Genomic DNA, 12,881 nt, shown 5'->3' on the forward strand with positions numbered 1-12,881 from the left:
ACCAGGACGACTGATCCGTGTAAAGGAAAGAATGAATGGGGCCATGTATCGTGAGATTTTGAGTGAAAACCTCCTTCCATCAGCAAGGGCATTGAAGATGAAATGTGGCTGGGTCTTTCAGCATGACAATGATCCCAAACACACCGCCCGGGCAACGAAGGAGTGGCTTCGTAAGAAGAATTTCAAGGTCCTGGAGTGGCCTAGCCAGTCTCCAGATCTCAACCCCATAGAAAATCTTTGGAGGGAGTTGAAAGTCCATGTTGCCCAGCGACAGCCCCAAAACATCACTGCTCTAGAGGAGATCTGCATGGAGGAATGGGCCAAAATACCAGCAACAGTGTGTGAAAACCTTGTGAAGACTTACAGAAAACGTTTGACCTGTGTCATTGCCAACAAAGGGTATATAACAAAGTATTGAGAAACTTTTGTTATTGACCAAATACTTATTTTCCACCATAATTTGCAAATAAATTCATAAAAAAATCCTACAATGTGATTTTCTGGATTTTTTTCTCATTTTGTCTGTCATAGTTGACGTGTACCTATGATGAAAATTACAGGCCTCTCTCATCTTTTTAAGTGGGAGAACTTGCACAATTGGTGGCTGACTAAATACTTTTTTCCCCCACTGTATGATTCAGGGATTCATAGTGCGATAGTAGAAATGCTGTCAGTTGAGAGAATGCACACATCCCACCATCTATTCAAAGCTAATAAACCTAAGAGGAAGGATACAGTCTTGTGGTAGTTGTAACCTGACAAGAGGAACAACAGCATAGCTTTACAGCATTCAAATAAAGCAACAATACATAAGATAATACAGGAATAAACAATGCTTTAATGTAAATAATGGCAATAGTTTAATTCTAATAAGTTAGTCTCATTTAGCAACGATTAACTGAAAATCAAAATGCACACGTCAGCACTACACAATTAATAAAAGTAATGTAAATATTCTCTAATAATTTCTTGTTTACACGCTTAAAACCAGTCACCAATTACAGCATATCTATTTTATGCAGGTTAGAATGTGTTTTATGCAAATTTCTCACTCTTCCACAGGTTGCTCTCCAAGCAATATAATACAGATTGTGTACTTGAAAGTACAGCTAGTTAATATATGTACACCTAGGCTGGGATTCAATCTGAGGCGTGCTATAGAACAGCGCACTAGAACAGACTTTTAAAGGTAATGTACGCTTTAGTCGACATGTGCAGCGGTTACTGTGAATATGATTTCTGCAAACGTCTGAGAAAATGCCTTTAAAAAAGGTGCATTGTCTGCTGTGCTGCTCTAATGCACCTTGAATTTATTCCTGGCCCTAAAGACAGGGTATCTCAAATAAATCAAATGTTAGATATGTTATTGTCAACAATAACATATTGTGAGTGAAATCACACATCTAAATATGGAATACACAAAACATGCAATAAATGTATGATCTATCAGCCAAAACTGATACTGATTTTATTCTTTCATACTGTATACTGATTTTCCTATTGTTGAGATGGATGTAAAGGCCTCATCATTGTCACCACCAGAAAGCTTACAGGTATACCCGAATGACAAGGCAATAATTCTGAAAAAGCTAATCATGAATCCTTCGTACATCCTTTGGTTGTTGAAAGCATCTACCCTCTCTGATAACTTATAAACATTGATAAATCATGTCAAACAGACACAAATAACATTTTTCTTTTGGCATTCATGATTTCAAGCTCAAACGATTGATATCATTGAATACATGTACAGTAAATGCATCCTTAACAGCTGGTCAAGGGTCAAATTGTTGTTCAACTCAATGGTAAGGAGTAGGACAGGGGTCGAGAGAGATGACCCTAGAACAGCTGTTAACAGCAAAATAACCATAGGCTTGTTCTGCATTATGCTAACTTATACTGGAGGATTTTGCCCTAGACGTGAAGCAGGTCGCAGGTCTATGCGTTGTGAAGCTCTTGCTCCTGACCACTCCTGCCTACTGCATCTGGGTTCGACAGAGGGTCCAAGTCGGCAAACAGGTTAAACCAGGCTGAGAGGTCTTTGGAGGTCTCTGGCATCTCTGTAAAATCAGAACCAGGGGTAAACTATCTCACACAGTAAACTTGGATGTCTTGTTTAATACAGTGCTTCATCTGACTCAGACGTGCTATTCCTGGAAATATTTATACCCCACAAGTATTCTGAAAAGCACTCAAACACAGGTTATTGCTGGAAACACCAGCTTTTTTATGAGTTAAACCCTTTCTTTCAATTCTACTCATATGTTTTACTCGTTTGGCCCAATCCTACCTCTCGCTGCTGCTGGCCTAGAGGGGTTCTGATTGGCTCCAGATGATTGCTCTGTTGTCTGGGAGATGGGCTGTGGAATGCTCATGGCCCAATCTGGAAGGGAGATGCAGATTTAGACCTATCTTGAGGGGATACACATCGTTGCTTGATCCAGGAGACAATAAATTACTTTCACACAGAACTTTTGTATTGACTTTGTGCAATAGACAATAATATTGCAATTATTGAACACTGCATGTCTTTACCAAATCTATGTATGTTCTCCAAAATACTATTTTGTCAGTCCATAACCATTTCAAAGGTCAAATAAGGGTTGCTTATATTTGTACTGTTTCACACATGTACACGTATGTATGTACCCTGTACAAGTGTGGTGTGAAATGGAAATGTGTGTTTAATAATACATTTAGATCCACATGAGGTTAAAATATTATATTTCAGTATGACTTCACTTCACTAGCCCCCCTCGATAAATATAGACACAAACACAAAAACAGATGAGGGACTAGTAGTCGCTGCCCAGACCCAGAGAGAAATGGAATGGAAAGAGATTAGCAATTAGCTATGGGTAAGCAAATCAAATAGCCACTGTCTATTACTTACACAGCTGTAGCTTTCAAAACTCATTTTAGGGCCACTTTCCTCTCAGTGTGGAAATAGTTACGCAAGGTTTATTTGTTGAAGTACTTATTCAGAGAGAAGAAAAACTGTCAAGGCCGACTGCACAGCCCTAATTATGTCATTTCTGGGCTCATTCATAAAATCTAACCAACCACAGGGTTGAATTTAATTACGCTAATAATACAAATTGATTCAATTGTCGCATGCTTCATACTCTGGTTAGGGATTTCTCCTCAATATTATCAAGGATGACCTTGTACATGCTTTCTCTCCACATAATCCTGTGTTTTGGAAGAGCTACACAGTGATGCTTCACATGGTTTGTTTTTCAATGAAGAGCAATGCAATCTGACCAATGAATAAATATGCATAACAGTGTTGTATGATCTACAGTATTTGACCTCTGACCTGAGAGAGAAGTTTGGAGGTTGTTCCTGTTCTGGTCCAGGAGGTGAGATGGGAGGAAGATGGAGGAGTCTTCCTCCTGCTGGGGTTCCACTAGGCCCCCTCTACTAGCTGCTCCGCTCCCCTGGTCCCCCTTACCAAACACCTCCTGCCACTCCTGTGAAAACTCGCCCTCATCCAGAGACGTGCTGCCCAGAATCTCATTCAACAAGGCCATGCTGTCCCTCTCTCCACCCTCCTCCTGCTCTTGACGAGAAAAGGCTGAGAGAAGATCCTCAGGCCCTGGAAGAACCAATCAAATACTGTGTTATTGAGAGGTGGGCAGTGGGGCCTGATAATTGGTAGTTGATTATATGGCTGCTAAGTATGTTTATTGGGGTGAAATAATAAATAATTTCACATGATCTGTTCATTTATTTTTCTCGGGTATTCATTTAGGACATTGGGACACATACGTTGAGGAGGTGCTTCTGTACATTACCTGTCATTTGTCTATTAAGGTCGATGTCTTCAAAGAATTGTCCAGAAGATGTCTTGGTTTGAGCTGCACAGGATGAGAGTGAAAAGTGCATGGTAACTTGGTTTAAGGCCTAGATTCAATCAAATTATGCGTTAACCCGGACTCCATGCAGCCAATGGCAATGTCCGTGATAGGTATAATGCCGGTAGCCGCTTGTGGATTTGACAGCTCTATCACAGTTCTACCTCAGACACTGTCAACACAACAGCTATGCGGGTGTCGGAATCTGATTTAATCTAGCCTTAAATCCATCAGTATTGAACAATTGTGCATTACAACGGCTTGCTATTTAGTTGAAATATTCATAATACACCATTGTCCTTTACCTTCTTCATTGGACTCGTCATTGGGATCTATTGAGACAAGTCTATGGACAAAAAATAAACATGTTACATATAGTGTACAGTATATGATCCTGTGTAGCCTAATGTAAGACTTTAAATGAATTCTGTCATGTTGTATGGATTTCCACTTACTGGCCATCTGCAGTCTCCTCAAGATCTGTCTTTGCTTTGGCTTTCTTCTCCCCCTTTTTCTTTGATCCCTGAGATGACAGTTTATCCATGGGGTCTTGGAGGCTCTGGAAGTAGAAGAACGACATACTGATGACGTCACAAGACATGACACTGACAAAGACAACTTGTGCTGTCGTCTAAGTGAGGCCTTATGGTGAAACATACTGTTCCTTCTTCATGTAACGTACAACACTGTACGGACATCTTTCGAGTATATCACAGATATGAAACGGACTATTCACCGTTTCCAAAATCCTGACAGATGATACAGCTTACAGAGTGATATGATAGAGGCCTCCCTCACCTTGAGTGTAGAGAACTCATAATGCTGGAAGCCCTTAAAGCTCTCATGAATGGCAGCCATAGTGTGAGACGTCTTCTCCCAGAAGTGCAACAGGGTGGTCTGAAACACACAAATACATATTAGCACAAGGCTGTGCCTGTAGCCAACAATTACTATTAAGCAATAATTATTATTTTCCTTTCTGTACATACACCACTCCTTGATATTCTGGTGTACCTGGTATGTGGTTAAAACATGAGAGAGCAGATTGCAGCGGCTGGCTCCTAATAAATCGACTTTCTGGCATACATCATTCTTCAGTTTGTCAAAGCTTGTTTTAGTGGTTCGCACCTGCACTTGAACCTGAGATGGAGAGGAGAGATATTAAATATTGTTCAACCGAAGTCAAGATCATAACATAGGCACATAACGTTGCATGGAATAAAGATCACACATGAGAATACACAGATGTTGCAAGTGCAACTGAAGTCTTTCTCACTCAAGATAACCACTGAGTGCAACCAACACAAAACAGAAGAAAACATGCCTTTCCCCTAGTTCCCATAAATCAGCTCCACACTAAAGTACACGATCACACACAACAATTTTACAGTAGATTGCACCATCTAGTGGTAAATGTAACAATTTCCATTTTCAGTATGATTCTATGAAACTCAGATTGAATTCTCTCTGTAAAGAAACAGGTACAAATGCTTAATCAATCTGGCCCACAGACTTCATCCATACTGTTTAAACAGTCCTTCATCCTGATATGATTGAGACCTATATCTAAAGAGAGTACACTAACCTTGCGGAATTTCTCCATCTGTTTGTGTGTGTCTGGATCGAGCTCCTGGGATACGTCCTTCATCCAGAGCAGTGCTCCACGGTATTCCGTCCTGGACTGTTCCATGCGGTTCACCGTCAGCCAGGTGTCAGAGATGGCCCGGTAGCGGAAAGTCTCCACCTCCTGGTAGAGGCGACACAAAGGACTACGCAGAGACAGCCTGAGGGGGAAAAAAGACTCATCAACAGAGAACAATTCCACTCATCCAAATGAAGTGCAGCTGACACAATGTGGATGAGGGAGTGAGGTGAAGAGCAGGAGCTGGACGAAAATATACACTGAATCTTTTTGACTGCGTTATGGTCACTAAAGCTTAAAGATGGAGCAGCAAACACTAAGTAAAAATGAACCTTTGAACCATTACCTAAACGACATGGATTACCATAGCACTCTCTCAATAATGAGTCATCAGTTTCTATTCAAACACTCTGGGTACTGTGTTGATACAGTACAGTACAGGCCTATGTCTGTCGGAATACAAAGCTGTCACTGTATGCTGTTTTCTTTCTCTTTTTGTCTCGCTACACAGCAGACTCCTAGCCTGTCCCCTAGGAGCCAATTGATGCAATCTCCGGTCTCATGTCTCTCTACACTGGTCTGTCTGTCTGACTCGTCTCTTCTGGTAGATGGAGACTATCATAGGCAGTGCATAAGTTTCAAGTTCGGGGAAGCTAATTTTCTCCATAAAAATGTACCTTTATAATATAGCATTCCATGCATCATCGCATTTGCAGACTTATGTAAGATAGCCTACTATTCATAATGTGATGAGTAGATTGGATAGTCATAATTTAGGTTAATAATATAACTCAATCACTGTTCGCAAAAAAGACTGTTCAGTTCATGGCTGAGCGAGTAGTAAAGTAGAGTAGGCACTGGCTATATCAGATACGTTTCTTCTCCTTTCTTTGCATGGGAAAAATCTGGCCTTTTATAAACACATTTCATGCAATTCTACAACACTTTATATGACTGGAGACATTAGCAGAATCAAAAATTACAGGGTAACCTACTCTGCTGACACTGACAATAAAAATGATCAATAAAAATGATGTTGTCTGATCCATATTGTATTCGGGTCTCCCCTTCTCCTAGGCCTAATATATTATAATAGGACTACGAGAAGGGGAGACACAAATACATTCAATATGATGTCCATCTAACCCGGAAGAGGAAATTATTGTCCAAAACCTAACTTTCAAGTGGCACTGATCAGTGAATATGTGCACTCACCAGGGATATAGCCGACGACCTCGGCTGGTGCTGATAAGATTGTTCGCTCAATTAAGTTGAGAATTTTGATAACTAAAATATAGTCACCAACAGTAGTCGGCTCTGGGATTCAAACCAGCAACCTTTCAGTTACTGGCCCAATGCTCTTAACAGCTAGGCTACCTGCCGCCCATTTTAAAGAAGTTAATGATCCTCTGTGGCCAAATCATGCTTTCTGGTGTAGTAGCCTATTTTGAATGATTTTATTTATTTCTGTATAGACAGTAGGCTAATTAGACTATATCATTTTGGCAATTTGCCGCCCATGACTGCTATCCTGCATATCTATCTCTCTACACTGGTAGCCTGTCTCGTCTCCTCTGGTAGAGGGAGAGAGACTACTATCCTGCATGTCGGTCTCTCTACCTTGTAATGTGAGCCCCCTATCCTGTCTGTCTCTCTATCTGCATTGCAATATCCAGTGTGTCTGTCTGTCCTCTGGTAGTGTGGTCCAGGTACAAACCTCTGCTGTGAGGAGAAGCAGAGGGCCTTCCCGGTAGCCTGCATGATCTTCCCAGCCCTGGTCCTGTCCTGGGAGCCCTGTGAGCGCAGGAACCGCCCCAACTCATTCTCCTCCTGGGATAGAACTGAAGAGGAGGGATAGAACCACATAGTAGAACTCAGAGGATTGAACAAGGCTTCAGAATCCGGGTCCAGAAGAACCTTGAGTATCCTGTTGTAACTGGGTCCGACATGTAAATGCTAGCGTTTAGCATGGAAGTGGGTACCAAATGTGAGGGTGAAAAACAGACTCACAGCAGATTCTTCTCTGGTACTGCTCGATCACCTTCAATAGCTCCATGCACGTTCTCTGGACAGAGTGAAACACCTACAATGCCATGGAAAAATTACTTGTGCACAGTCATGCCAGTCAACAAATATATATATGCATTTTATGCAAATCTTTAACAGTCATCTGCCTATGTTATTTGAGATTAACGGAGGTTGATACTTGATATTGTCAGCTCAGGTCTTTGGTAATTGGCCCAACAGTTGTCTGTGTATCTATATGACAATTTATCCATGAAACAGTAACAAAACAGATTTGAAGCATTTGATCTGTGAAGCTAACCTCCAGTTTGCCATCCAGGTCTGCGTCTGACGCCACGACATGTTCGTCCTCTTTCTTTCCTGTGACCTTGATGATCTTCTGTTTGGTTTTCCAGTACTTTTGCTGGAACTTGTTCACCACAGACGAGTCTTGACTTTCAATAAAGCGGTCAAAATACTCCCGGGAGTAGCCACCACTGCAATGACATCCGAAACGGTCAAAGTCTTGTTAATTTATCAACCATATGGTAAAAAACATAAATACATTTGTGATGCTAATTCAATGAATATGGTGAATGTTTGTGTACTCACTAATTTCCCCTCTCCATTTTGTCAGGTTACCTGTAACATAGGAGACATGTTATGTCAAGGCTTTGAAGGCCAATTTCAACTCCCTTCACCAGGTAGGTCTGGACCAATGGTGTTGACAGTGGACTCAATCTGTATGAGTTTCTACCTGCCCATTGGTTGAGGTCAAATATTAACCAAAAGTAGCTACTGTGAAAACAAACTTGACATCCAACACCATTTTGAACAGTGCACCTGCTGCACAATCTGTTATCCTAGACAGTCATGGGAAAATGATTGGGAGAATGGTCAATTTATGAACCCAATCCTTCTGTTATTTTCATGCATGAATGATTATTTTTTTTATATACTTTTTTCTGTAAATATATTTATATAAAATGTATCATGTTACAGGACTCATTATCTTGCTCGCTAGACAGTTCAAACAACAACAAACATTGAATTATTCATTGAGAAATAGGTAGGTTATATATATATATATATATTTTTTTTTTAAATTTTATTTATTTATTAGATATTCAATAACCTTTTACAAAATGAAACAAGGCTCAACCTACCATGCTAGTCTGTAGGCTAACAGTCCAGACCCGAAAGGGCAATACGTTGTCACGATTCAGCAGCCTCTGAAAATAAGGTGCCTGGTTTTAGGCCGCTCGCTGAGAAGGCAAGCACGCACCTTGTTCAATACATTATCATCAGATAGCAAAAGATAATGCCATAACAGAAGATTCATAATAAGATGATTCCTGCAATGTCCGGCTTTATTCGGCCGCCGTACCAGAATAAACACAGAAGGCTTCCCATCATCAGCGTATGTGAACCAGACCGTCCCCTCTCCATATTCTTATAGCCGCCAATAAACACCTATTGACCAAAAGCAATTCATTTACATTGAAAATCAAAATCACATACCTTGCTGTGTTGATAGCCTACCATTCAGCTATAGCCAACGTCCATACATTTCTTCTATTATTATTGACTGTAGGTTATACAGTGTAACCAGCTGCTCATTCTGTTGAGTACAATCCTTGCGCAGAATGATCGATGACGTCATATAACAACGCACCAAACTCACTCCCAAGTCGCTCCCTTAAAAAAAGGTGCAGTCGCGTTTGTTGATCAAATATTTGGGATTGGCAAATAAAGCGGCAGGGGATAGGTTTGCATGAATAACCTCCCTGCATGTAATTATATAATGTTGTATGTGCAGTGTAGTGGCCTTAAGAACTCGGTTGATGGTAAATATGAAAAATGACAGTAAAGGGGGTCAGTAGGTAAAAATAGTTAGCGCATCTTGACGCCCACTACAGAGGACAGTTACTAACAAGCTGTTATTTAGCTCTTATTTAATGTGAAGGAAAAAAAATGATTACACTGCTCTGAAAACTCACCAAACTATTCCTGATACCTGTTAAGCCCCGTTTATACCTGGTTCTAACTTGCATCCTTTTTCTTGTCCACATTCTGATTGTGCCCACATTTTCAGACAGGTGTAGATTATGAAAAGATGCATTGTGATCTGATTCTGATCTTCCTGACCGCCTCCGGAGGTAGTCAGGCTCGCATTGGTCGCGATCCCCTGCTCAGACGTTGCATGGGCATCAACCAATGGTTGTGTGCAACGTCATCGACAGACGGATTGCTATAACATATGATGTGGTTTGCTGATACCTAAAATACATATTCTGGCGTTGTAAAATCTGGCAGCAGTCAGCAACGCCTGGGCAGGAGAACTCGTCCATTATGTCTGGATATCGACAGTGAAACCATTTAAATCATCATGATCCCGCCTCCTAAAATCATTGCCAGGTGGCACAATTGACTAATGACATCAATATCTGTCTTAAAATAAATAAATATATATTTTTTTGTGAAAGAATAGCTGCCAAATCATTTGCATACAGGGAGGGACCAGGAAATCTGATCGCAGTGAGACATTTTAATATCATGTGTAGGCATATTTCTGAAAATGTGGGCACAATCAGTTCAAAGGACACATTACACACCAGGTATAAACGAGGCTACAGAAACAATTTGAATATGAAAGTCATAAAAATTATAATTACACAATTACACACACTTACCATAACATTTGCTAATTGTGATGGTAATTGTGATGGTAGCCATTTTGATGAACCAGAAATAAAGAAGTGTCAAGGTGAAACCCCCACACATGTGATATCATTGAAAAGCCCAGAATGTCCTCTCAAGGGTACAACAGAAACTAACACAGTGGCATGTATGGCCTTAGAGCTATGCACCAACAACTAATGTCCATTAGAGAGGACAAAAATGAATTGCTGGGTCTCAGGAGGATATAACATCATGGCCTTATGATGAATTGATTAACAAATAAATACATATATAGTCAAGGGACAGCCCTTTGAAAGAGAGAGAGCAAGAGAGAGAGAGAGAGATGAAGAATGCAAAAACCTTAGAAAGAAATTGAGAAACCTAACCAACCAAAAACACAGAGACCCAGAAAGACTTAGCTTACGCCTTCACTATGGGGAAACACTGAAACAGTACAGAAATACACTAAGAAAAAAGCATGTCAGAAAACAGCTCAATGTGACTGAAGAATGCATAAAATAAAATCACTTCTGGGAAAATTGGAACACACTAAACAAACAACACGAAGAGCTATCTATCCAAAATGGTGATGTATGGATAAACCACTTCTACGACCTTTTCGGCATATAACAAAGAACCAAGAACAAAAACATGATAATTTACAAAACTTAGAATCAGCTATTAAAGACCACCAGAACCCATGGGATTCTCCAATCACATTGGATGAGCTACAGGACAAAATACAAACCCTCCATCCCAAAAAGGCATGTGGTGTTGATTGTATACTAAAGGAAATAATAAAAATATACAGACCATACATTCAAATGGGCTATTCTTAAACTCTTTAAAATTATCCTCAGCTCTAGCCAAATATTTGGAACCAACATCTGGTCACCTCAATCCACAAAAGTGGAGACAAATTTGAACCCAATAATTACTGTGGAATCTGCTTCATGAAAAATAATCTGCAGTATCATCAACAGCAAACTCCAACATTGAAAACAAAGTCCTGAGCAAATGTCAAATTGGCTTCTTACCAAAATACCGTATGACAGACCACACACACACTTATTGACAAGCAAACAAAACAAAAGCAAAGTCTTCTCATGCTTTGTTAATTTCAACAAAACCTTTGACTACATTTGGCATGATGGTCTGCTATACAAATTGATGGAAAGCGGTGTTGGGGGAAAAACATATCATATTATAAAATCAATGTACACAAACAACAAGTGTGCAGTTGAAATTGGCAATAAACACACAGATTTCTTTCCTCAGGGCCGTGGATGAAACAGGGTTGCAACTTGAGCTCCACCCTCTTCAACATACTGTATACAGTATATCAACAAATTAGCAAGGGCACTAGAACAGTCTGCAGCACCCGGCCTCACCCTACTGGAGTTTTTGCAGATGATCTGGTGCTTCTGTCCCCAACCAAGGAGGGCCTACAGCAGCACCTAGGTCTGCTGCACAGATTCTGTGAGACCAGGCCCCTGACAGTGAATCTCAGTAAGACGAAAATAATGGTGTTCCAAAAAATGTCCAGTTGCCAGGACAACAAATACAAATTCTATCTTTACACCCAAGAGCACACAAAGAATTATACCTACTGTACCTCGGCCTAAGCATCACCACCACAGGTAACTGTAGCTCAGTTGGTAGAGCATGGTGCTTGCAACGCCAGGGTTGTGGGTTCGTTTCCCACGGGGAGCCAGTATGAAAAATGTATGCACTCACTAACTGTAAGTCGCTCTGGATAAGCGCGTCTGCTAAATGACGTAAATGTAAAATTAACATAAAACTCAACATCCCAATTAGGATCTGGCTAAAAATACTTCAATCTCGACTTCGTCTCAGGCCTAACAAAACTTGTTCCTTCGGAAAGTATTCAGACCCCTTGACTTTTTCCACATTTTGTTACGTTACAGCTTTATTCTAAAATGGATTTAAAAGAAGAATCCTCAGCAATCAACACATAATACTCCATAATGACAAAGTGAAAACAGTTTTTTTTTAAACAACTTATTTACATAAGTATTCAGACCCTTTGCGTTGAGACTCGAAATTGAGCTCAGGTGCATGCTGTTTCCATTGATCATCCTTGAGATGTTTCTACAACTTGATTGGAGTCCACCTGTGGTAAATTCAATTGATTGGACATGATTTGGAAAGGCAAACACCTGTCTATATAAGGTCCCACAGTTGACAGTGCATGTCAGAGCAAAAACCAAGCCATGAGGTCGAAGGAATTGTCCGTAGAGCTCCAAGACAGGATTGTGTCGAGGAACAGATCTGGGGAAGGGTACCAAAAATGTTCTGCAGCATTGAAGGTCCCCAAGAACACAGTGGCCTCCATCATTCTTAAATGGAAGAAGTTTGGAACCACCAAGACTCTTCCTAGAGCTGGCCGCCCGGCTAAATTGAGTAATCCGGGGAGAAAGGCCTTAGTTAGGGAGGTGACCAAGAACCCGATGGTCACTCTGACAAACCTCCAGAGTTCCTCTGTGGAGATGGGAGAACCTTCCAGAAGGACAACCATCTCTGCAGCACTCCACCAATCAGGCCTTTATGATAGAGTGGCCAGACGGAAGCCACTCCTCAGTAAAAGGCATATGACAGACTGCTTGGAGTTTGCCAAAAGGCACCTAAAGACTCTCAGACCATGAAAAACAAGATTCTCAGGTCTGATGAAACCA

At 40.7% G+C, this 12,881-nt stretch overlaps 1 protein-coding gene across 2 annotated transcripts; it reads right to left on the minus strand.

Moving 5' to 3' along the window:
* Positions 1 to 810: 810 nt before the first annotated feature.
* LOC123482143 (islet cell autoantigen 1-like) lies at positions 811 to 9,168 on the minus strand. 2 transcript variants are annotated; one of them, XM_045208708.1, is made up of 15 exons: positions 9,025 to 9,168; positions 8,670 to 8,735; positions 8,116 to 8,145; positions 7,826 to 8,000; positions 7,510 to 7,582; positions 7,217 to 7,340; positions 5,443 to 5,641; positions 4,872 to 4,997; positions 4,656 to 4,754; positions 4,313 to 4,416; positions 4,163 to 4,203; positions 3,798 to 3,860; positions 3,320 to 3,598; positions 2,291 to 2,383; positions 811 to 2,060 (listed from the first exon to the last, which is right to left on the minus strand). In XM_045208708.1, the coding sequence occupies exons 3-15, from the start codon at positions 8,130 to 8,132 to the stop codon at positions 1,939 to 1,941; spliced, it is 1,515 nt and encodes a 504-aa protein (XP_045064643.1). In that variant the 5' UTR covers positions 8,133 to 8,145; positions 8,670 to 8,735; positions 9,025 to 9,168; the 3' UTR covers positions 811 to 1,938. The 2 variants fall into 2 exon arrangements, with proteins under 2 accessions (XP_045064643.1, XP_045064642.1); XM_045208707.1 differs by having other exon boundaries at positions 8,670 to 8,768.
* Positions 9,169 to 12,881: the final 3,713 nt, after the last annotated feature.

Source organism: Coregonus clupeaformis, chromosome 28 (assembly GCF_020615455.1).
Source record: "Coregonus clupeaformis isolate EN_2021a chromosome 28, ASM2061545v1, whole genome shotgun sequence".
NCBI lineage: Eukaryota > Metazoa > Chordata > Actinopteri > Salmoniformes > Salmonidae > Coregonus > Coregonus clupeaformis.

What these genes read in the sequence shown, in the direction of transcription:
- LOC123482143 (XM_045208708.1), bottom strand. An exon ending in ATGTTTTAACCACATACCAG is followed by an intron (nt 4,755 to 4,871) that starts GTACACCAGAAT and finishes TGTGTGTTTCAG; the next exon opens with ACCACCCTGTTGCACTTCTG. An exon ending in TAGGCCAGCAGCAGCGAGAG is followed by an intron (nt 2,061 to 2,290) that starts GTAGGATTGGGC and finishes CTGATTTTACAG; the next exon opens with AGATGCCAGAGACCTCCAAA.